At 55.2% G+C, this 23,399-nt stretch overlaps 1 protein-coding gene across 5 annotated transcripts; it reads left to right on the forward strand.

Moving 5' to 3' along the window:
• The first annotated feature begins 289 nt into the window (after window positions 1-289).
• GLI1 (GLI family zinc finger 1) lies at window positions 290-20,315 on the forward strand. Of its 5 annotated transcripts, none has more exons than XM_051641532.1 (12): window positions 290-540; window positions 11,740-11,905; window positions 12,084-12,179; window positions 13,382-13,577; window positions 13,816-13,978; window positions 14,080-14,181; window positions 14,309-14,449; window positions 15,062-15,211; window positions 15,679-15,843; window positions 16,313-16,549; window positions 16,728-17,007; window positions 17,353-20,315. In XM_051641532.1, exons 1-12 carry the CDS (start codon window positions 433-435, stop codon window positions 19,617-19,619), a joined length of 4,071 nt encoding a protein of 1,356 aa, XP_051497492.1. In that variant the 5' UTR covers window positions 290-432; the 3' UTR covers window positions 19,620-20,315. The 5 variants fall into 5 exon arrangements, with proteins under 5 accessions (XP_051497492.1, XP_051497494.1, XP_051497493.1 ...); XM_051641534.1 differs by having other exon boundaries at window positions 16,731-17,007; XM_051641533.1 differs by having other exon boundaries at window positions 14,083-14,181.
• The last annotated feature ends 3,084 nt before the right edge of the window (window positions 20,316-23,399 follow it).

A 23,399-nucleotide genomic window follows, 5' to 3' on the forward strand; every position in this document is an offset into this window, starting at 1 on the left:
GCGGGAACTTGTGCCCGTGTGTGGGATCTGTGCATGGACACAGGTGCACGTGTGCGCAGGTGTGAATGTGTAGGGCGGCCCGCGTGCGGGACCTATGCATGCGCACGGAGGATGCATATGGGGTGCACGGGGGCTCCGCGCGTGTGGAGGGCTGTGGCAGGCGCGCGTGCCCCGCGGTGCGGGATCCAGCCCGGGTTTTCGGAGTGGCTGGAGCCGGCGGCGCTCCCGGCCGGGGTCTCCGTCCCAAGCGCGCTCGGCGCCGCCGCCGCCCAAGTTGGCGGAGCGGGACCCGCCGCCCCGCGGGCTCCGCCAGCTTTGCCGGGACGCGCCGCCCCCGCGGGGCTCGGGCAACTTTCTCTGGGCGCCCGGGGCGGGCCGGGGAAGTGCGGGGGGCGCCGCGCCGTCCCGCCCCGACCGCCAGGGTCCCCCTGGATGTGCCGCTTCTCGCCCGGACCGAGCCGCAGCTGCAGCCGAGGGAAGGGAGAGCGCGGAGCCGCGGGAATCGCCGCCCCGGCCGGGGTCGCTCGGAGCCGCTCGGAGGTAGGAGCCGTCGGACGAGTTGGGGCCGCGGGCAGGGGCTCGGGGAATCCGCGGGCTTTCGCTCCCCGGGGGAGCCGGTGTGGCGCCAAAGCCTCCGCCGGGCCACAGCGGGGCCGTCCCGCTCCCGCGTCCCGTCGGCGCCGGGGAACTTCAACCGGGGCTACTAGTGCGGAGCCCGGCGGGGCGCGGGCCGGGAGCGGCAGCTGCGTTGGTCTGTACGGAGCGGCCGGGGCCGACCTGGCTCGGACGGAGGGAGCGCGTTCGGGGGAGAACCGGCAGCACGAGACGGGCAGAGTCATGTACACTGGCACCCACTCCCTCACGCTCACGCCGCGCTTCGTGCGCCGAGTGAGTAGGCGGGTGGGCTGCTACCACCACGCCGTTGCTGTGCATGCTCGGTGAAGTCCCTCGCAGCCCGAGGAGGGGAGTGCTAGGCCGGAGCAAAGTGCTTCAGGTTCCTCGGCAGGCAGCCCTGGCTCTAGGCAGCTCTACTGCTGCCTGAGTGGAGTGTGTTGGATCAGGAGCAGGAACCGGGTTGGAAGTTACTGCCCTGGCCCAAGTGACCTAGCAGCAGCTGCAGGACTGTTCCCAAGTGCACGTGAACTGGCAGCAGTGCCGCTCACACTGCTGGTGCAAGCTCCTGGCTATCCTAAGCCCTCTTACCCTGGGCCAGTGTTGGTGTCCATGAGGCTCTGCAGCTGCCTTGTGGGCCTCTGCACCCAGCTGCTGTGGCAGGGCACAGAGGTGGCTGGTTCAGCCTATGTGCCTTGCAGCCAAAGCAAACGGCTGTATCCCCACGGACAGTACCTACCGTTCCCAGGGTCCTGTGCAAGTCTCCGAGGGGAAGAGGGTTTGATGCTGAGACAATGGGTTCCACTGATCCCCTGGCAGCCTGCCAGGCCATGTGGGCAAGCATTTGGCAGGAGTGGGGCACAGGGAAATTCTGCATACCCCAAGGAGGCTCCCAGAAACTGCTGCAAAATGCCCAGATTCTGGTGCACGTCAGCTTCCTAGCCCTCATCCCACGGGCCCTGGGGCTGTGCTTCTTCACTCTTCATGTGGGCTGTAGTGGAGGCTGCTACAGAAGTGTCCTGCTTGGAAACCTGGAATCATAGAACAGCCCAGGTTGGGAGGGACCTTGAAAGGTCACCTGGTCAACTGTTTGTGGGAAAGGGAGCCTAAATTAGTTTATCAAACCTCTGGTTTTGTGGGGAGGGCAGTGCTACTTTTTCATATCACTTGTGGAGCACCTTGAGTCCTTGCCTATGCTGGTTCTGAGTGTCTGTCAGTCCCCCTGCACTCTGGCACAAGGACTGCTGCTGGCTTTAGTACTTGGGAGGGGCTGGGGGCAGGTGGGTTGGGTGAGGGAGGTCAGCCTTGAGCCCCTACAGCTGAGACCAGGCTTGACCTCTCTGGCAAATGTGTCCAAGTGCCTCCCATGCCCCACTGGGTGCTGACCCTTTGGCTGCTTTTCTAAAGCCCCCAGGACTGTTGGGTTCAGGTGATGGCTCTGCATCACTCCCTGGCTGGCATGAGGCAGAGCAGGCTGGCCAGGGTCAGGCATGGCACAGAGGAGGAGGGAGCTGGTGTTGCCAGCATGAGAAGCCCCTGAGCAGGCCATTGTGAGACATGGTCAGCCCAGTTTGCAGCTGAGCATGAGCTGACCAGGACTATGTGGGTGCAGGCTACCCTTTTTGGGATCTAACTAGAACTGCTTGCCAAGACTGCACTAAGCCCTCAGTGAACCAGGAGTACAGGAAGGCTAAAGGCAGAGGAAGTGTCTTTCTGAAGAATTACCCTCTCTGTGTCATGGTGCCCTGGCCCAGGGCCTGTGTCTACCTGTGAAGTCCAGATGGTCTGTAACCAGAATGGGAGCACTCTGCACTGCAGTGACAGCCTGAGGGCTGCACCTCTCCTGTAAGGGTGGAGAGGCAGGCAACTGGTTCTGAGCAAGACTGGATGGCTGTGACATTTGCAATGCTGCATTTGGGGTCTGGGAAACTAGTAGATACTCCAGTCACAGCAAGGGTCCTGTGCCCAACCCAGGGATGTGGGGGCCCAGCAGATGCTGCTGGATACCAAAATACCTGAGTTTTCCCCCACTCTGATCTGTTGGCTAGGTGTGACAAACCTGAGCTGAGGAATGCAACCTCTTCAGGGTGGGCATTGGGTTTTGGTGCAAGGGCAGGTTGAGGGGGAGGGAAGAGGAAGCAGCTGGATGAAGTCTGTCCTTCAGAAATTCAGGCCTAGGAAGACATCCCAGTGTGACTAGGTCTGCTGTGTCCAGCTGAGGCAGAAGCTGCCTCTGTGGGAGACAGAGGATGGCAGAGGCACCTACTGTCCCCTCTGTGCTCTTGTGGGTGTTTGAAGCTAGTTTACTGATGCACGGATCTCTGTCTAGCGCAACGTGGGTTCGTCCATGCCTTCTCTTGAGCCTTTCCCCACCCAACATAGTTAAGGTTACTCAGCAAGGTACTTTGAGGACAAGGCAGTCAAGACCCTGGAGCTGATCAACACCAAAACTCCCTCTGCTTGGTAGGACCCCAAATTCCTCAACTACCGAGGATCCCAGCACCTCTGAGGTACTGACCTGAGCCCACCAGTGCATACCCTCATGCATCTGCTAGCCCAGCTGCCACTGTGTGCATGCATGAGCTCCTAGTAATGCTTGTGAGTGGACTTGCGAGGTCCTCCAGGCATTTGCTTTTGGCTAAGTCACTGGTTTCTTGTGGGGAGGTCCTCATCTCCCTCATGTTCTAGGATCTTTTCTATCACAAAGACAAGCACAAAATCAGGAGCAGGTTGGGAGCGAAAGGTCACCAGGCCCCTGTGGCTGGTTTAGTGGGAAGTGGTGGAACAAACTCAGTACTGTGTTCATCTTGTGATGCCGGAGCTGTCTGAGCTGTGAGAATCTCTCTGGACCAGGGGATGTTTCCATCTTGGGGAGTGAGTCAGCGTGGACACCTTGTGAGAGTGCTGTCATGTCAGGGCAGCCTGAGGAGACTGGGTGTTGAGCTCGGGCTTGGTGAGGGATTTGCAGCTCGCTGTCCAGAATGTGTGGAGGGTGGGCAGATGTATGGGCTGGAAGACATAAAGGCCCTTCTTCCAGTGCAACTAGAAGATGCTGCTAGTGACATGTACTGCAGCTCAGGATTCCAGTGTCAGTGCTAGAGAGGCTGACCAGCATGTAGTCCCTGGGGAATACCATTCTTCCCACCACTCCGACATGCTGTATGAATGTGCACACCCTTGCACATCCATACACATGCATGCACCCTCATGTACATGCATCTACACATGTTCACTTGTGCACAGACATATTCACACCTATACATGCTCATACCCATGTGTGACATGGTTTCACAAGAAGATATTTGTGGTGTTGTCTTTCCGTCTTCTGCAGGCCACTGAGCCTCTTCTTGTTCATCTGTACTGACATAGTAGAAGAGGGAAACCTTGGGTGTCTGCTAGTTGGTCAGAAATGAGAGCAACCCTTCTACACCCAGAGCAGCCTCCAGGGGCATGTATGAGTGTGCACACCTGTGGACATGTATACAGAGGATCCTGTGTGTGTGTATGCACAATTATCTGCCTGGGTGTTGACTTGCATCTGTGGTACTGGAGGCTCTCTGTGTGCTTCAGTTTCTCTTTATATTTTCTCCTGGTGTTTAGCAATCCCATTGATGTGATAAATTACAAAAAAGGTCTATTGGATAGGATTCTGAGGGGATTCTTCTACAGAAATCCTCACAGGAACACAGCAAGTGCACCCACACCAATCTTTATGGCACATCAAAACCCTTCAAAAGCTGCAGAATGACAAGGTGAACAGCTGATAAAATAACTGCCTCTGAGTGGGAACAAAGTAGCAAAAACACAGAGTAGGGTTTCAGCTCTGCTGCATTCAGGTCTGAAGCTGGGGTGGGATGGAGGGGATGTTTCCAGATGTGGTGCAACCCCACTGTCAGTCTCCTACCCCCAATCTAGAGGGGGCAAAGCTCTGTCTGGTACCCCCCATAGTGGCAGAGAACATGGCCCTAAGTGATGGGATTGCTGTGTGTATGGGCAGAGCAGGTCTCCAGTCAAAGAAGGGGAAAGCAGGTGCCTGTGCCATCCACCTCCACCAGTGGCAGATGCTTCAGGAGAGACGAATGTGTACCAGCAGGTAAGGGATTGATGGGGACTTTTGGAAACAGTCCGAGGGCATCCTCCCCAGCCCTCCCCCTCCACCCCACCTCTCAGCAGACGGAGCTCTCCTGCCCCAAAGAAGGAGAAATTTATGCTCCCTAAAGCTTCAAGAGCTGTACTTACCTTACTCCATGATCAGCATGTCAAGAGACAGGCAGTTCCACAGATTAAAAGGAATTGCTATGGTATAGCTAATCTTTTAATGACTGACTGCTGACGTAAGTCCCTGCCAGGTCCTGCGCATCCTTCTGCTCCCATCTTCTGAGGAATCCTGTAGGGTGGAGCTGTTGGGGAGGGAACAGACTTTGTATGAGCTACCCTGACTGCAGTAGGAGGACAAAGGACACTGCAGCCCACTGCCTTCCATGTCCTACCTTCTCTCCCTCAGGATAGCAGGATTTTCTGCATTGCAGCCCCTGTTCTGGGGGTGTCCCCTCATGTAACATGTGAGCATGCTGGGGGTGTTGCCTTGATGCCACGGGAAGAAGCTGTGCCTGGCAGGGGCTCCCACAGCCACGACTCAGAGCTGAGCTTTTATGGGTCCCACATGTTCAATTTTGCTGTTTTCTTCCAGCACTGAGAAGGAAGGGGGAAGCATAAAAATTCCTTATAGCAGCTGCTGCCATATGTGCACCCCCCTTACCCTCACCCTAAAACCTTGCCCCCACCCAGACTCCAGCGTAACGAAGGTAGGGGCCAGGGAAATGGCTTTATGTGAGCAATGTGCAAGGGTGGTGTGTGCTGGGGGCCAAAGCAAACAACATGCAATGACAATTGCATGCCTGCCTTGGGACCACCTATCAAGCACCACCACTCCTGCCTGGCTTGCCACAGCTTCCTGAGTGGCTCAGCTTGTGGTTGAGGGCCGGTGGTCCCTGCTTTACAGGGGCAATAGGCACAGGGAACATGGAGCTGTGAGCTCCTACCCTGCAGCCCTCTTCCTTGTGCTGTCTGTGCCCTGGGATACATTTGAGACTGGGCATCCAGGGCTGCAACCCAGGCTGGCCTGCCTTCCTCTCTTCCCAAAGCACACGTGTGTTAGTGTGTTAATTTGTCTAGAGGCATGTCAGTGCATGGTCATGAGTGGCTGTGGATGCATGTGAGAGTGAGGGTCTGCATTGTTTTGTCCCCTACTGAGATGCAGCCTGTAGGGCAGTGGTGTACTGTGGCTTGCTTAAGGCTGTGTTGCTGGAGGGACAGGCGGGCAGGGGAGGGACCTCTGGTCCTCACTGGAAGTGGTGCGAAGGGCAGAGCAGAATTTTGGCATGGGATAGGAAATGAGTATGTATTATGTTTTCTGAAGGTGGTGGCTGGGGATAGAAAAGGGAGGGGGAACTGAGTGGAGGATGTCCTGAATTTATCCTGGCATGGATGCTTCTGCCCCTTTTCCTCCATACGTGTCTAAACTTCCCCCAGCTCTGGTTCTTCTCTGCCTCATCTTTTCCTGGCAAGGGACCACCTTGGAAAGAGCTTGGCAGCCCACACCAGCATGGGATCACGACCCTGAATTGTCTCCTTTCAGACCTCCTGAACCTGAAGCAATCTGCTTTGTGGCAGCTGCAGTCCTGGGCAGATTAACTGCCCCATGCAGAGGAGCTTGGGCTAGCCCTAAAGGTCTGGCCTAACAGTAGGGTCAGATGCATAGCAAGGCAGCTGGGCAGAAGGTCTGCACATCAATTCTGCTGGAGGTAGAGATGAGAAAGCATGTGGGGTCAGGGGAAGCAGCTTTCCAGTGCAGACTGACCTGAGCTCAACTTCGTCCCAGGGCAGGGAAAAGGGGCCTCTTCCAGCGGGGAGTTTCACTGTCTTTGCCTCACTGTCAGTGGCCTTTCCCCACCCCAACGGGTGCCAGCTGTGCTACCTGGGGAGGCTGCACAGCATGCAGGAGACATCATAGCTGGGGAGGAGTGTGTTGACACTGCCAGACCCCACCTGGCCTGGGAGGCAGCTGGGATGTGTCCTTTTTGATCCTGGACTTTTACTGGCATGAGGCAGTGTTGGCTTCCCAGCAGCTCCTTTCCAGCCTCACTGCTTGCACCTACGTGCTGCAATTCTGCCTGGCCCTCTGCCCTGTTCTTGTTCTGTGTCTGCAGAACTGCCCCAGCTGCAGCTCTATCTGAGCTGCTGCCTCAGTGTGGGAAGGCAGATCTTAAGCCAGATCAATGCTTTTCCTAAGGCCCTGTAGGGTTAAACTAACTGGTCATGTGGCTGACTTTGGGTCACAAAATGGTTGAGGCGAGAGGTGCAGGATTGCCGGCAGGGCTCTCTTTGCCTCTGGTGGGCTCAGGGGTTTGCCTGCCCCTCTCCTGAGGGGAGGAAAAGGGTATGCAGGGGTGGCCTTCTGGGGTGACTCTACTATACCTTAGCCTCTTCTCCTTTGCTCCGGCCCTCCTTTGCTCCCTCAGTCAGTAAGGGTTTGGGGTGGCCAGGCCTGCAAACATATAGCAGCCCCCCTTAGCTACTGCTGTAGCTCCCAACACGAACATGTAGACATGCACACATGCGCATTCCATACATATGTAGACATGCACACATGCAAGCATGCATGCAAACACAGACATCTGCGAGTACTTATACACAAGCACCCACCCAAAATATACTTGCACATAGACACAAATCCCTCTCCACACATACAAACACATATGGTCAAACTTTTGCATTCACACAACATGCTTACAGAAACACAAATGCCCTCATGCATACACACCCAGAGCCCTCCCCCAGGCCCCCCACGCTGGGGGCTGTGCTGGGCGGGTTGATGGATTGTGCCACACACAGCTCAGCGCTGCTAGTCTATCGGCTGGGATCTCGGCCGCACAGGCTAATCCAGCCCTGACATCACATTCCTCCACAGTGGGACTCCAGGATGGTTAACCCTGCTGGGGCTGAACCTGGGGCAGGAGACGATGGGGACAATGCTGAGGCAGAGATGGATATCCCCACTACCCCTGTGAGCTGAGCTGGATGACAGCCACCCTGTTGCAGCATGCTGCACCCGTTGCTGTGGGCTGGCTGGCCCTGGGGCTGTCAGAGCTAGTCAGAGCGGGGAGCGTTCCTGGTGTTGGTGCAAGGCAAGAGCTGGGGGGGTTCTGCCCTGTGGCAGGGTGCGGTGGGGTGCAGCCCACCTCCTCCTCTTGCAGCCAGGTCTCCTAAGGGCGTGCAATTCCCCTGTCAGCGCCTACGTCTGTGTCTCCCTCCTTCCTGCCGCCTCTGCTCCGCCACCCACCAGTGTGGGCATCCCAACTATCGTCCTGTGGTACAAGCTCACTACATCTCTTTTCCCTCTTGCCTTTTGTGCTTTCTCTTCTGTCTCCTTCCCTTTCCCGCCCCGTTCCCTAATGTCCTCGGGAAACTGGAGCCAGATGACAGATCTTAGATGTGTTTGCAGGAAATAAAAGGCAAGGAGCTGTGGGGGAAGGGGGACGGCCAGTCCCGACCCCCTCCTGCGCGAGGTTTTGGCGTCTGGAGCCAGCCCTGCTTCAACTGCTCCTGCCGCTGGCTGCGCTCCTTGTTTTCTTGGCAGAGAGAAGGAGGAATGTGTTTCAGTTTGAGTTTCTTGGCAGGAGGAGACCGAGGGAAGATTCCCCTCAATCCCGGCTGCGCCTGGCTCTCAAATTTATGCCCATAGGCTGCGACTTGGGTGGGCCGAGGCGGTGTGCGGCAGGCGGGGGAGGCGAGCGCGGCGGGTGGGGGGGAGCCGCGGAATGGTTCCCATTGGCTCCCGGTGTCCCCGGCCCACTCCAGCTTCCCCTGCTCATGGGGCCACCAGGGTCCGGGGAGCCCCTGCGGACCCCGTGGGCTGAGTGGACCATCCTGCAGCTAGCACCCCGGGCACTTTCTGCCTTGCACAGCCACCCGCTATCCCTCCTGTCCCCCCGCCCCTGCTGGTGCTTAGCACGGGGAACGTGCAGGGTCGGAGAGGTGTGACGCTGCTGTCACGCTCGCCTAGCACCCACCTGCCTCCAGCCTGTTCCAGTGGGGGGATCCGGCCCTTGACAGGCTGGGTCTGCTCGCCAAACTCCTCTCTGCCCAGAGCGAGGAAGGAGCGGCTGTCTTGACACAGCATGACCCATACCCTTCTGCTGTACCTAGGCAGCCAGGGACTGGGGGTGGTGGGGACCAGAGCCCCACTGAGCTGCCTCCAAGCCTGCATGATGGGTGCTGGATGGGGTGAAGAGGGCATATCTCCCCAGGCTGGAGATGGTGCACAAGGTTGGGGAGTCTTGAGGTGTGGTGATGTGCCTTATGCTACATGCCTATGTGTTCCCTGTGTGTGGTGGTATGCTGTGTGTGCATGTGTGCTCCATGTGCCCATATGTGCTCTGTGCATGTTTAAATTTCACCTGTCCACATGCATATGTTGTGTGCTGTGTGCTGTGTGCATGTAGCTTTGCGTTTGTTCCATTGGACTTGCATGTTTTCTGGTGTGTGTAAGTGCATGTGTGCACTGCATGTTACACAGGTGCTGTGTGCCTGCATATGGAGTTTGTGTAGTGGTCACTCTGCAGGTGTGTGTACATGTGCTATGTGTATGACTGTGTAGGGATATAGCTGGTGGCGTGCATGACAGGGCCTGGCATAGCTGTGCATAGCAAGGTGAATGGAGCAAACAGTCAGCAAGGTAAAGGGGACATCACAAAGGCTATGGGTCAATTAGCCCTTTTCCTGGAAGTGCTTGATATCCCACAGGTGGTGCCCCATCTGCTTGGAGCTCAGGGCAGCAAGTCCCCAGTTCAGGCCAGGGTGGGGATCTGTAGGCTTGTAGGAGCCAGCTGGGCCCAGACAGAGCCCATCATCCCATTGCTGCTGCAGCAGGTGGGTGTGGTGGGCTAAGACAAGGTCTGGGGCAGCCTGAGGGAGCTCAAGTGATGGTTCTTGGGAGGAGGAGACAGGGGGCTTTGGCTTTGCTGAACTCCACATACCCCATCTCCCAGCTGCACGTGGCTCTCCAGATATGTGCAAATGTATGCTCATGCATCCGTGTGTGTGTGTCTGTGCATGTGTGAGTAACTGTGCACAAAGGGCTGGGGGGATACTGTGGTTGACTCCACAGCTAGACAAACTTTTGTGAGGGACTTGCAAGCCCTCTCTTCATTAGATGTTGTGGCTGGGGTAGGGGGCAGGTAGGGGGCTTCCCCTGGAGCAAACCCCCCAATCTTTGCTGCAAGGACCAGGTCCGGCAGACAGGTAAGAGGCCCTTCCTTTGCACCCCCCACCCCCGCCCCTTGTTTCCCGGTCATCACTCTTTCCATTGCCTGTCCCTAGGCTACCACCTTCTCGGATACCTCCCTCCCCCTTTGCCTGCCCTGCTGTCCCCCCCATCCCCATTCTTCCTGGCTGACACTCTCACAAAGCCCTGAGACAAGCTTTCAAAGGGGCAACTCATGCGGAAGAATTGCTGCCCCCCTCAGCGCGCTTCCCCCTTCCCCCCCGAGCTCCAAATTCAACCCAGCACTTTCACAGTGGGGTGAGGGGCTCCAGCTCCCCCAGACCCCTTGTTTGGGGCGATTGCCTTGATCTCTCGAAGGGGAGGGTGAGGGGGCAGGAGGCCTTGTTCCCAACACCACTCTCATGTGCCTCTCTCTCACCCTGTGGTCGTTCCTCCTCTCAGAGCCTCTGTCCTTCGTGTAAGCCCTTTGGGGTTTTGAGGCAGGACAGTGACTGTAGGTGGGGATGGATTAGTGCGCCAGGAGCTGGGTGCAGATGCCAAAGGCACAGCCATGTTTGGAGATCTGACCGTGGAGAGGGCCAGGCAGAGCAGCAGGTGGAAATGAGACCCAGACACAGGGCAGGAACCTGCCGGCAGGGATGTGATAGTGGGCTGGGCTGAGCCCTGTGGGCACGGGTGTGACGTGTGGGTAGAGCAGGGGAGGGTGTCGGCCTGCAGGCAGGGTGGGGACCCATGGGCAAGGCAGGACTAGGTGGGACCTGCAGATTGCTGCAGGGACCCATGAGGAGGGCAGAGCAGGGTGTCAGCTCGTGTCCTTTGACCAAGAATGGTTCTAACCATCTGTGCCTTAATTTCTCCTTTTGGCAGACAGCGCTCATAATTTTTCTGTAGAATCACAGAATGGTTAAGGTTGGAAGAGACCTTGAAGATCATCTATGTGTGCTTGAGTGTGAATGTTTGTATGGGTGTCTGGGTGCACATATATATATTTCATTCCCTTTGCAACAGACACTGCAGTGGGCTTGGGACTCTTGTTGGGACAGTGGCAAAGTTTAATGTTGGGTTGGTAATTAAATGAATGACCGATGATCTCTATTATGAGACTTTACTGAAAAGTAAAATTGATACAAAGAAAATTGCTTCCGTCCTGGCTCAAACCAGGGCAGACAGGACTCTCTTAGTACAGCGCCAAGCACGAGCATGCCTTGCTAAATCAGGGATGCTTGTGATGGGTGGCCCCCACAGGAGTGTCACCGCTTGTGCCTGGCTATCAGACGTGACCTTGAACTGGGCTGTGATCTGATCTGTACTGCAGGGAACAGCAAGGTGTGTACGTGGGGGAGGGGGCAAGGGAAATTGCCAGGGGCCATCACAGCAGGTTGGGGGTCTCCAAAGTTTTAGGGTATGTGGAGATGTTGATAGGTGGTTGAGTTGGATGCTCTCTAGCCCAGTTCCTCTGCCTAGGACACTCGTTGTTCGTGTCTGTGCCCCAGAATGAGGGTCACAGGGTTTCCCCCATTGTCACCTGCCTTTCCCGCCTTAGCAGTGCCCCCGGGACTTCCCTTTGCCGTGGTCTCAGGGCAGAGGTCTGGGCTGGGGGCTGCAGTGAAGCGACAGCAGAGAGGGTTGTGCACCCTGGGCAGGTGGGTGCGGGGCCACGGTGGACGTGGGATGTGAGGAGGCGCAGGGCGGGGGCTCTGGCAGAACCTCCGTGCCCGGGCGGCTCCGTGTCTGGGGGTCCCCGTGCCGCGGGGCCCAGCGCGGCTGCGCTGTGCCGCAGCGCTCCCTGGCGGGCACGAGGCAGCGCCGGCCGGGATGGCAGCACACCCCTGTTTCCTCAGGCCCCGCCCGACTTCGCCCCTCGCCGAGGACCAGATGTGCTCCTGAACCTGGCCAGGCCCCGCCGCGACATGTTCAAACCCGTCAGCCCCCCTGTCACCAGCTACGCTGAGCACTGTTGCCTGCACCCACCCCACGGACCAGCCCCAGGTGCCGCAGGTCCACAAGGTCGGTCGTAGTCCTCTTGTCCTGGCCAGCGCCTGGGCCTGAGCTGTGCCTGCCACAGGCGCCAGGGCACCTGACTTCAGATTCAGCCCTTGGATTCAGGGATACTCTGGGGATTTCCTCTCCCCTGTGTGCCACCCACCCTAATACATCTTCCCATCTTTCTCTTCCCCTCTGCCAGGACTTGATTTCCCTTTACGCCATCAGTCAAACCTCATGGGCAGTCACTGTGGTTATGGGTTTGTGCCAGGATCCGAGCACCCAGGCAGTAGTGATGGTAAGTCTCTAGTCTTGGGAGGGCATAGGGCAGGTAGGGGTTCTAGAAGGGTTTTAGGCATCTCCTGGTCATTTTATTGATTGTGTCAGGACTGCAGGTGTGTGCGCTGAGGGGGTCGGGCAGTGCTGGGGACAGTAATGCCTGTAATGAGGGAGGAGACTGCTGGGCCTTCAGGTTTCTTTCCTGGGACAGTGATGCTTGTGTGAACAGGAGGATTTGTGTTGGTTGTGGCCAAAGGGATCAGGTACTTCTATTGGGATTATATCAGCTGTAGCAGGGAGTACGTGTGTGTCAAGGGGTTCAGGTACCTCGTAGGAACATTGATGTCTGTGGTAAGGAGAGGATGACACTTTTGAGCTTTGGCACAGTCTAAAGTCAGCAACAAGTATAAATTGGGAGATGAGTAGCTGTAAAGCATCCCTGCGGAAAGGAATCTGGGAGTGATGGGTGGCAGCAGGCTCAAGAGTAGCCAGCAGTGTGCCCTGGCAGCCAAGAGGGCAAAGTGCATCCTGGAGCACATCAAACACAGTGTAACCAGCCGGTCAAAAGAGGTGATTATCCTGCTATATTCAGTGTCAGTGTGGTCTCACCTTGAGTGCTAAGAAGGATGTGAAGGTCCCCAGATGTGTCCAGAGGAGGGCAACAAAGCTGATGGAAGGGGCTGGAAGGCATGTCCTGTGAGGAGTGGCTGAGGACTTTGGGTGTATTTAGTCTGGAGAAAAGGAGGCTGAGGGCCTGGCTCATGGCTCCCTACAGTTTCTTGAGAAGGGGAAGTAGAGAGGGAGGTATTGATCTCCTCTCCCTGATAGCCACTAGTAGGACATAAGGGAATGGTTCAGAGCTGTGCCAGGGGGGGTTTAGACTGGATGTTAGAAAGCATTTTGTTACTGAGGCAGTGGGCAAACACTGGAACAGGCTTCCTAGAGGGCTGGTCAATGCCCCAAGCCTGTCAGTGTTTAAAAGGCATTTGGACAATGCTCTTAATAATGTGCTCTGACTTTTGGTTGGCCCTGAAGTGGTCAGGCAGTTGAACTAGATGATAATTCTAGGCCCCTTCCAACCGAAATATTGTATTTTCTATTCTATTCTAAATCAGAAGCTAAGCAGCACACTCAGGGTACTTGTGTCCTTGGGGGTTGTTACTTCAGCCTCCTAGGACCCATGCTGAGAGGAGTGCCCCCCACTCTCTGCTGCCATCCCAGGCTCACGGTTCTCAACACCCCGTGGTGCAGGCAAACTGGGCAAGAAGCGAGCACTGTCCATCTCACCTTTGTCAGACTCTAGCATTGACCTGCAGACGGTAATCCGCACCTCACCCAACTCCCTCGTTGCGTTCATCAACTCCCGCTGCACCTCTGCCAGTGGCTCCTATGGCCACCTCTCCATCAGCACCATCAGGTGGGCACCAGACTTCAGCCCCACTGGCATGCATGCAGACTGTCAGTCTGGGAGCCTGAATGCCGATTCCCTACTTGGGGAGTGCCTGGGGTGAGGGTTAGGGAAGCCAGGAGCAGAGTGGGATGGTGGGTTAGGGAAGGAGTGGCTGGGAGTTCAGACACCTGGGATCCCTGGCTCAGAAGATTTAAATTTCTGTCCTCTGTTATTGTCATCTGCTTATCCTTCTTGCTCTTTGCAGTCCATCACTGGGGTATCAGAGTCCACCAGGTCAGCAGAAGAGCCAAGGCCACCTGTACAGCCACACCCTCCCCCCCCCACCATGTAGCTCCCATGATCACCTGTCCACCCTCCCAGGGTTCCTGCATCATGCCCCAGCTCATGGGACCCTCAAACATTGTCAGGTAAGGGGGCTTTGCATCCATATAAGCAGTACATCCCATATAAGCACTCAGTGGGCATTTCAGTGTGCTGACTGCTTTCTGCTTTACCCCTCCCCTGGTAGCAGCTAAAGTTGGAGTGGAGCCTGAGCAGCCCTCTGACTGTCAAATACCCAGAGGAGACACCTGAAGGTGACATCTCCAGTCCAGCATCCACAGGCACTCAGGTACTCCCCAGGTTTCGAAACCTCAGAACTTCCTCAGGCATCTACACTCCTCCCTGGTACCACTCCCAGTAACAGGCAACACAAAGGGTTGTAACGGGGAGTGCTCATCTCGCTGTGCTTCCCCCAGGACCCCTTGTTGGGAATGCTCGATGTTCGGGAAGATCTGGAGAAAGATGATGGGAAACCTGAATCTGAGACTGTGTACGAAACCAGTTGCTACTGGGATGGCTGTGCCAAGGAGTTTGATACGCAGGATCAGCTGGTGCACGTGAGTTAGGTCCTGCCTGGGTATGCCCAGTCACAAAGCCTGCCCTCGGGCTGCTGGCTGACATTCCCGTGTGTCAACCCACAAATCCTACTATAAGACTGTCTTACACTGGGCCAGTGCCGTCCCCTTCACCTGGAGAACTCACCATACAGGTGCACTGTTAGAAGTTGCCCCTAGGAAGGGAGGGACATGCATGCTTCACTTCTTGTGGGCAAGTGACCTCCCCCCATATCATGCCCTAGGGGGAACACCCAGCCTGGCCTTCCTCACCCCTGGGGCAGCTCTCCTGGACCACTGCTGCACTGAGACTGCCTCCTTTGCTCTTTTCCTTCAGAGACTCAAACTCTCCTATATCGCCTTGACCGCCCTCAGACCACCTTGAGCCCTGTGTCATCTCTTAGTCCTCCCAAAATAATCCCCAGTCCTCTCCTGTATCCCCAGCCTACTCCAGACACCATCTGACCACTCTCTTTTCCCCTGACCCCTATGTCTCCACCCACCATCCCAGTCCCTACATGTGCATTTCTCCCATAATATTCTCCTAAGATGTCTGTATCTCCCTGACCCTCGACACACTCCACAATGCCACCAGTGATGTCCCTCTCTCCTCAGCACATCAACAATGAGCATATCCATGGGGAAAAGAAGGAGTTTGTGTGCCACTGGGCAGCATGTTCCCGGGAGCAGAGGCCCTTCAAGGCTCAGTACATGTTGGTGGTGCATATGCGACGTCACACAGGCGAGAAACCTCACAAATGCACGGTGAGCTGGCATGAGCCTTTGCAAAGCTAAGCTGTGGTGCCTCACACCAGACAGAGCTCAAGGCAGGGTGCCCCCCCACCCTCACCTGATATGTGGCATTGAGGGGGACACATGGTTGGAAAAATGAGGTGGGACAGACAGGGTGGTCAGGAGCATGGTAGTGCATGATAGAGTGGGGTTCATGTATGGCAGGCCAGAGCAGTCGCATGGCAGAGATGCATGTGAGGTAGAGACATGTAGCAGTTTGGGTACAGCATGGCCATATGGCCAGCGCATAGTGAGGTGGTGTGACATAGGCCAGAAGGGTAAAGGGCTGTGCAGTGTTGTGGGGACGTGCTGGTGAAGGAGGGCAGATGTGTTAATTGGGAAGGGTGGTATGTGTCCATGGTAGATGGGCCATGGTAATGTGATGTGGTACAGGGTCTGTTGTGGGTGTGTGGCATGTTTCACCCTGCTTACCTGCACAGTTTGAGGGATGTAACAAAGCCTACTCACGCCTGGAGAACCTCAAGACACATCTGCGCTCACACACGGGAGAAAAACCCTATGTGTGTGAACATGACGGTTGCAACAAGGCCTTCTCCAATGCTTCTGACCGGGCCAAGCATCAGAACCGCACTCACTCCAATGAGGTACAGACCTATCTTAGCCTTACTGCACCCCTTTGGGCTCTCCCTATGCCTCCTGACTAGTCCTGTATTCTGTAAGCAATCTGCATTCTTTTTTTTTTTTTTCCCCCGTCTACCCAACTCCCTCTTTTCATGCTCTGATGAAGTATGGCCCTTGCTTCTTTCCTTGGTCACCTATGTTTCTGCCAAGCTCCCTTTATTCCCTGCCCCACCCCTGTGGAGCACCATCCTTGCATTCTTCCTCTGGCTCCCTATGAGCTCCTCTAAGGCCTTGCTGTGGCACCTAATATGCCCCCTCCAAGGGGCCTGAACCTCCTTGATCCCTTTCCATCTGCATTTCCCTCAGTTCTTGGGCCTACTCAGAGAGGGAGGAGGATTTATTTCCTGCCAAGCGGTACTTTATTATTATTATTATTAGAGGGGTCTCTAGGGCACCCTCCCCTCCACTGTGCCTACCTGTTTTACCTGGCAGAAGCCATACGTGTGCAAGATTCCAGGCTGCACCAAGCGCTACACAGACCCCAGTTCCCTCCGCAAACATGTGAAGACAGTTCATGGTCCTGATGCCCATGTCACCAAGAAACACCGAGGGGATGTGGTGCCAGGCCGTACACTGCCCACCCCCAGTGGCCCACCAGACCTGAAGCAGGAGAAAGACACTGAGGCCCGGAAGGATGACAGCAAACTCGTGGTGCCTGATTTGGCTTTGGTAAGGAGCTGGGGGTGTGATGATGGAGGGAGGTCTGGCCAGGCCTGTTGGAAGAGTCAGTTTACCTGGCAGGAGAGTCATCTCCACATCTGGCAGGGTACAGGCTGGCAGGCTGCATTAAGTGTGTAGTGGATATCTGAGGCCGTTTTCCTTGGTTAATGTTTTGGGTTCCCCTTAGAAGCCACAGCCCAGTCCAGGTGGGCAATCGTCATGCAGCAGCGACCACTCCCCACTCGGAAGCACCACCAACAATGACAGTGGTGTGGAGATGGCGGGCAATGCAGGTGGGAGCTACGAGGATCTGTCCACACTGGAGGATGTGGTGCCTAATGAACCCATGGGCACCTCAGGGCTCATGGCCCTCCACAAGCTAGAAAATCTTCGCATAGACAAACTGAAGCAGATGAGGAAGCCATCAGTTACCAAGGGCCTGAGTTTGCCAGCCATCCCTGGAGCCGGTGAGACTGTGATTCCCTCCTACCTGGATGTGGGGCCAGTCCCATGGGCACTGTGTCAAGGGACAACTGGTTTCCACACTTTCGATAGTGGGGGACCCCCACATCTGGGCTGTGTTCCGTCTTTGGCATCAATGATCTTAAAGGTCTTTTCCAACCTAAATGGTTCTAAATGATCTTCTGCCCCCTCTGTGTTGCCACGGCTTGAATCTGCTTCCTGTCCTGGCAGGCACTAACTATGGAAGAGGCCACATCCTGGTAACTGGACGTGCCTGCCTGTTCCTTTGACCACTGTTACCACACTGTATCCCAAGTGCCCTGGTGTAACTCCTCCTTTTCTTTCCTTAGGCCTGCCTGGGGAGGTGCCTGGGATCTCCATGCTGCCGCTGGCTGCCTCTCGCCGACGCATTGCAGAGCTATCGGCAGCAGAGACGGCCATGCCACTGAATGAGCGCCGGAGCAGCGTCACCAGTACTGTAAGCTCAGCCTACACCGTGAGCCGGCGCTCCTCCCTGGTGTCCCCATACCTGGCTGGACCATGTCTGGGTGGTGAGGCGGGGGCAATGCCTGGCGGGGTGGGCCTGGCAGATGGCTATGACCCCATCTCTCCGGATGAGTCACGACGCTCCAGTGATGCCAGCCACTGTGGAGGGCTGCCAGGTGTGGGCAGCCTTACCCCGGCCCAGCGCTACCGTCTCAAGGCCAAATATGCTGCAGCCACAGGTGGCCCACCCCCAACTCCCCTACCCAGCATGGAACTGGTGGGCATGGGTGGCCACAGCAGCTTACCTGGGGACTACCTTGGGCCAGCCGAACTCTGCTGCTTTGCAAATGGTTTGCTGCGAAGGCACAGTTCCAATGACTACCCTGGCTATGCAGGCAGCCTTCCCCCTCCCCCAGTGCCTCGGAACAGTGGACGGCGGGCCAGCGACCCTGCCCAGACCGCGGCCAACCCTCATGCTGCGCCCAAGGTGCATCGTTTTAAGAGCATGGGTAACGTGAATGTGCCAGGAGTGGGCAGAACTGCTTTGCAGCCCTTGGGTGGTTCTGATGCCAATCTTCAGCGCCATGTCTTCTCCCCACGCCCACCCAGCATCAGTGAAAATGTCTTTCTGGAGAGTGTGAGTATAGAAGGCCCTGGCCCAGGCACAGAGTCTGGCTTGCTAGAGATGGAACAATACTTGAACTGCCCCGAGGAAGGCTTCCCATGCCAGGGGACAGGTGTGGAGCTTCAGTGTCAAGGCCTCTACAGCAGTGCTCACCGGACCATGGGGGGTATGCAGCTGAAGCCTGGAAGACATGGAGGTACAGAGGAGGGGTTGCTTCAGTCCGAGTTTTCCCTCCCTCAGTGCCAGATGAACCAGCACTTCATGGGTATGCATGCTGGCAATGGGATCATACCAGTTCCTTGGGATGAACCTCCCCAAGGTGATCTGGAGATGAGCTCTAGGCAGTCGAGTGTCAGTGCCTCCACTGCTGCCATGTCTCGGCCACACTGTCACCATCAAAATACGGAGTACCAACTACCCGGTTCTTGTGGGCAGCAACCCAAACGTGTGAGCTCATGCCAGGACAGTGGATTATCTGGGGGGCACCAGCTTAGCCGACTACAGATCAAATCTGAGCAGTGTTACCCAGCACCTACACCAGCACTTGCTCCCTGCCAAAACACCAAGCTTGCTGGGTCTGTGCAGCCTCCTGCATCATACGGCCAAGCCACGAATGTAAGGCCCGATGGTTACCAGTCTGAGGCATCTGTCGGTTACATGGGCATGTTGAGCCTGGGCAGTCGAAGAGCCCAGACTCCCACCATGCAGACCAAAGAAGTGATGGTCCGTAGTTACGTACAAGCCCAGCAGACTCTGATGTGGGGAGACCAACTAGCCTCAAAGGGAGGGGAGGCTGGTATGGGGCTCAGCAGTGAAGCTGGGCAGTGCCAAGTCATGCAGGCACCACTGTACCTCAGCTACAAGTACTCGGGTTACCAAGCCAAACCAGATCACCTGCAGGGTCTGGCAGAGACCGAACACCTCCTAAATACCCCATGCTTCAACCCAGAGATGGTGCCACATCCACCTGGTGACCCTAAACCACCCAGTCACCAAAACAGTCTGAACTACACAGGCAACCTGGCTCAGCCAAGTAATTCCTATGAGGGAGTGGAAGCCAGCTCCCGGCATGTACTTCGCTTGCCTCCTGCCTGCCCCACACATGAGGGACCCAGTAATGCCTTGCTGTATTACCCAGGCCAGGGCACACATGTGCAGGTGGGCAAAGGTGGGCAGAAGCTGCTGGGCCAGATGGCAGCAAGCTGTGGGAATCCCAGGCATTATGGTGGGAGCTTGGAAGGACTCAAAGGCAGCCCATATTACTCCCTGGATTCAGGGGAGCAGGTGGCCAACAGCCTGGACTCCCTGGACCTGGAAAATACGCACCTTGACTTTGCTGCCATTGTGGAAGATCCAGAGACAAGTACGCTGCTGCCTGGGCCCCCAAGCCCTGCTGGTGGTCTCCTGCTGCCTACGTCTGGTGGTGCTAACATGGCTGTGGGTGACATGAGCTCCATGTTGAGTACTCTGGCAGGGGAGAGCCATTTCCTCAACTCCCTGTCCTAACTACGAGGTACCAGCCATCAGGTGGGCATGTCTGCAGGGGAGCAGGGGGGCCAAACCACGTCTGGGCAGAGGCGTGAAATCCTTTCCCACATGCAGGTTTATGCACAGTACAGGGTGGAGGTGGTGGAGGTGGAGAAATATCCCTGGAGACTCCCCTTCTCCAGTGTCTGGGTGTCAGGCTCTCTCAGGGGAGCGACATCGCTGTGTCCCAGACAGCCGCAACCTGATCAGACACTTCAGATCACCTTTCTCATGTGAGGAACTGGTTTTACTGAGCCCTTCCGTTAACAGCATCTGGAATCTTTCCCTGCATTCCCTGGTCCTCTGAACAGGGTGGCACTGCACAGTCCTAATGTTGAAACCAAAGAGTTCCACCCTCTCCAACCCTGTGGGCAGGCCTCGTGTCTATTCCCACTGCACCTCCCCCTGCCTTAAATCACAGTCTTTATCATGATAGCAGTCACTCGTTGCTTGGCAAGCCCTTCATCTTGCTCAAGGAGGAAGGGGGAGGCAATTCTCGACCACAAGGATGGTGGCGGGGGGCTTGGGGTGCACAGCACTCCCTATGTCACTCTGTACATTGTGTGTATATGTGTATGTCTCTCCTGTGGGTGTTATCCCAGCCTTCTTTTTTTTTTTTGCTTGTTTGAAAGAAACAGCAGTGCCTCCCCTCCCCATTAAACCCTTTCTCAGGGGCGTATTAGCTGTGTGCCTTTTTATCCCAGCAGATGGGCTCCAAGCTAGACCCCTGTGCCAGATGCTGTACAACCCCCCCACCCCCCTCTTGCTTTTTCCCCTCTTGTGCGAGGCTCTGCAAAAGCACCCCTGCCCTCTCTCGGGTTGTGGATCCAGTTATAGCATGTGCTGCACAGGCCAGCCACACACTGATTCCCACTGCAGGGGTGGGGGGAAAAAAGGGCAGTACTGCCCCTGTGTTGCAGAGCTGGCAGCATTGAACAAAAGCACCAGCAGCAGCACACCAAGACCCACGTACACTTGAAGGCATAGTATCAAGGTACGGCTCAGTGCTTCTGGGGCTATATTGGGTTCTGAGGCTTTTTCTTCAGACCATCTTGGCATGTCTGGGGGCTACTCTGGCCTCTTCCATAGGTGCTGGGGCACCACCTTGGATCTCTAGGGCTGCTCTGAGTGCTGGGGACTCTCTAGGGTCTCTGGGACTGTCTAGGTATGTTTGGGGCTTCTCTGAGGCTTTTCTGAGTGGCCTTTTGATGGCTCTGAGCTGCTGTGTTCTCCAGTGTTCTGAGAGCTGCTTTGCTGCTTCTGCAAGCGGAGTGCACTTCCCAAGGCCCCTAAGTGCCTGCACTTCAGGGCAGCACTCGGCATTTCTAACCTGGTGTCTCTGGGGATGCTCCAGGACTCCAAGTCTCTGAGTGAATGTCTTTGTGCTGCTTGAGCTGCTTCAGGTGTGCTCAGGCATTCCCAGTTATTCCAAGACTCCTGCAGATTCGCTGGGCTTTTCCAGAACCTCCAAGTCATGGCTCAAGAACATCATTCCTGGTTCTTGGGTCTGTTCTCAGACCAACTGGGGTTCTTTCAGGGTCTGAAGGTGTCCTGCCAGAGTCTCAGGGAAGTGTTCAGTGTCACCAGGGCTTTCCCCCATTCCTCCTCTGTGGCTTGCTGGTCTTTTCTTTCCAGGCGGTCACAAGGGTCCCTGCATTCCTTTCCAAGCCCTCGGTGATGACTTTGCCATTATTAAATAAATCAAAGATATGAACAACTCCAAATTGGAAACAAAATAGTAGAATTTTAGTTTTTAAAACAAATAGATTTATAGAATCAAATAGAATTGGCAAGTGGGAGTGTTTAGACTTACAGAATCAAATAGAATTGGCAAGTGGGAGTGTTTAATGCTTAAAGTATAACGTAGCCATACATAAGTCTGGAGGCAATAACGACTTCTGCTTAGAATCAAAAGAGTAATCAAAGCTTTAGATTTTTAAATAAAGAGAAACAAAAATGAATCATTAAGTAATGGCTACATTTAAATGCTGGTATTAAAAAAATTCCCAGGCAGTAGTGATTCACAACCAGAACTAAGATAACGTTAAAAGATTGAGATGTAAAATTAGAAAACTAAATGTGAGTCATGACTGCCTAAATTTAAACATAGGCCGCTTTTTTTTTTTCGGGGGGGGTGTGTGGGGGGAAGCCCATCACATGTACTAATGATTTCCAAGTAGAGCTAAAATAAAAGTAATGCAAATTAAATCAGATTAACAGATTTAAAAAACATTTAGAACAGTAATTGGCCATCATGCCTATTATTTAATACTAGCAATGTTAAATTTATGCATTAATGATGCCCAAACAGTATTATAATAAAATTTTTTTCCAGTTACGAAGTAGAAATAGAATAGTAATTGTGAGCAGTTTATTGTAATAATCTTATTGTAACCATAGTAATTAAAGTACTCCTAACTAGGTTTCAAGTTCATAATCTGAAATAATGATTTAGAATAGTAATTGACCTTTTGTGTCTGATTTTTGTCCTTTGTCTCATTTTCCATTTTTCCTGCAGCAGTAGTAAATGAAGCACTTTTTGGGTGAAAGCCATTAATTAATTGTATTTTATAATATTAAACTATTTAATTAGGCCATTTAAGTAATATAATATTATCCAATTCAAGAATTAGATAAAATACAAGGAATTAACTAATTGCAAAGGAGTATTTAATACTGCTGCACCAGTGCTGTGACTTATTTATGTCATTACTGGACTGTCATGCTTTCATATACCCGTCATTCCTGTTCTAATTAGCAGTAACTACTGATCACAATATTCATAAAAATAGGTCGTTGCAACCTATAATTAGTAATGGTGATCAAATAGCAATTATTGCTTAAATTTACCAATAACGCAGTGATTCCAAATACGGCTTTTCCCCCTAACCCCGCACATCCTTAGTCACACCTCATTATTTACAAGACCCCTCGCCCTTCGGTTAAGTGGCCCCACGCATCCACCGAGCACCGGCCGCAGCCCGAGCCAGCGCCGAAACGAGGGAAGCACCGCCACGGCGCCCGCGCTCCGCCAGCGGCTGTAGCCCGCTGCAAGCGCGGCGAAACGGACGCAGCCCGCGGCAACGGCGCCCGTTACCGCTAATACCCGCACGAGAGGCCACGAGAGCCGGAGAAACGCCCTCACGGAGGAACACGGGTACCGGGCCTCAGAGACCGGCATCCGGAGGATTAAGCGGCGCCTCCAGGGCGCCGGCGGGCTCCCCGCCACAGGGAGCGGCTTCTCCGCTACGAACAAGACTCCCCCATCGTCCCGGAGCGAGGGCCGAGCCGCCCGGGGAAGGGAGTTACACGCACCCGAGGCCCTCCCGGAAGCGCCCATCAGTCCTCCAGCAGTAACACTCTATGGGCCGGCAGTCCTCCAGGACTCCGGCAGCGCAGGGAGCCTTGTTTCGTAGCTCGGCTCGGTCAAGAATAGGAGAATGCGGAGACGGACCGTTAAACCTTTAGGGGTCTAAGCAAGGCCGGAAACCCAGTGTTGGTGGGGCTTCGGAAGAGGTGCCACGGAAAGGCGAGGGACAACGACCACTGGCGAAACGCGTTCCGCCGATGGATGCCGGCACCACCTCTAGCGACAGCCCCGCTTGTGGAAGAGCGGTGGGGAATACGAGCCACCGCGCCTACTCGGGGGCTGTGTCGGCTCTGGGGCTTCCCTGGCAGCAGAGGTCACCAGTTCTTGGAGCCGAAGGCAGCCTTACTCGGGCAGGTGAGACCTGATGTTTGGAGAAGCGGAGGTGGCTG

The sequence above is a fragment of the Apus apus genome, chromosome 28 (genome assembly GCF_020740795.1).
Source record: "Apus apus isolate bApuApu2 chromosome 28, bApuApu2.pri.cur, whole genome shotgun sequence".
Lineage (NCBI taxonomy): Eukaryota > Metazoa > Chordata > Aves > Apodiformes > Apodidae > Apus > Apus apus.

Bases quoted from the DNA above. Each gene is read 5' to 3' on its own strand.
- GLI1 (XM_051641532.1), top strand. From the start codon at position 433: ATGTGCCGCTTCTCGCCCGGACCGAGCCGCAGCTGCAGCCGAGGGAAG. The intron at 13,578-13,815 runs GTGGGCACCAGA...TGCTCTTTGCAG, and splicing joins CTCTCCATCAGCACCATCAG to TCCATCACTGGGGTATCAGA. The intron at 13,979-14,079 runs GTAAGGGGGCTT...CTCCCCTGGTAG, and splicing joins GGACCCTCAAACATTGTCAG to CAGCTAAAGTTGGAGTGGAG.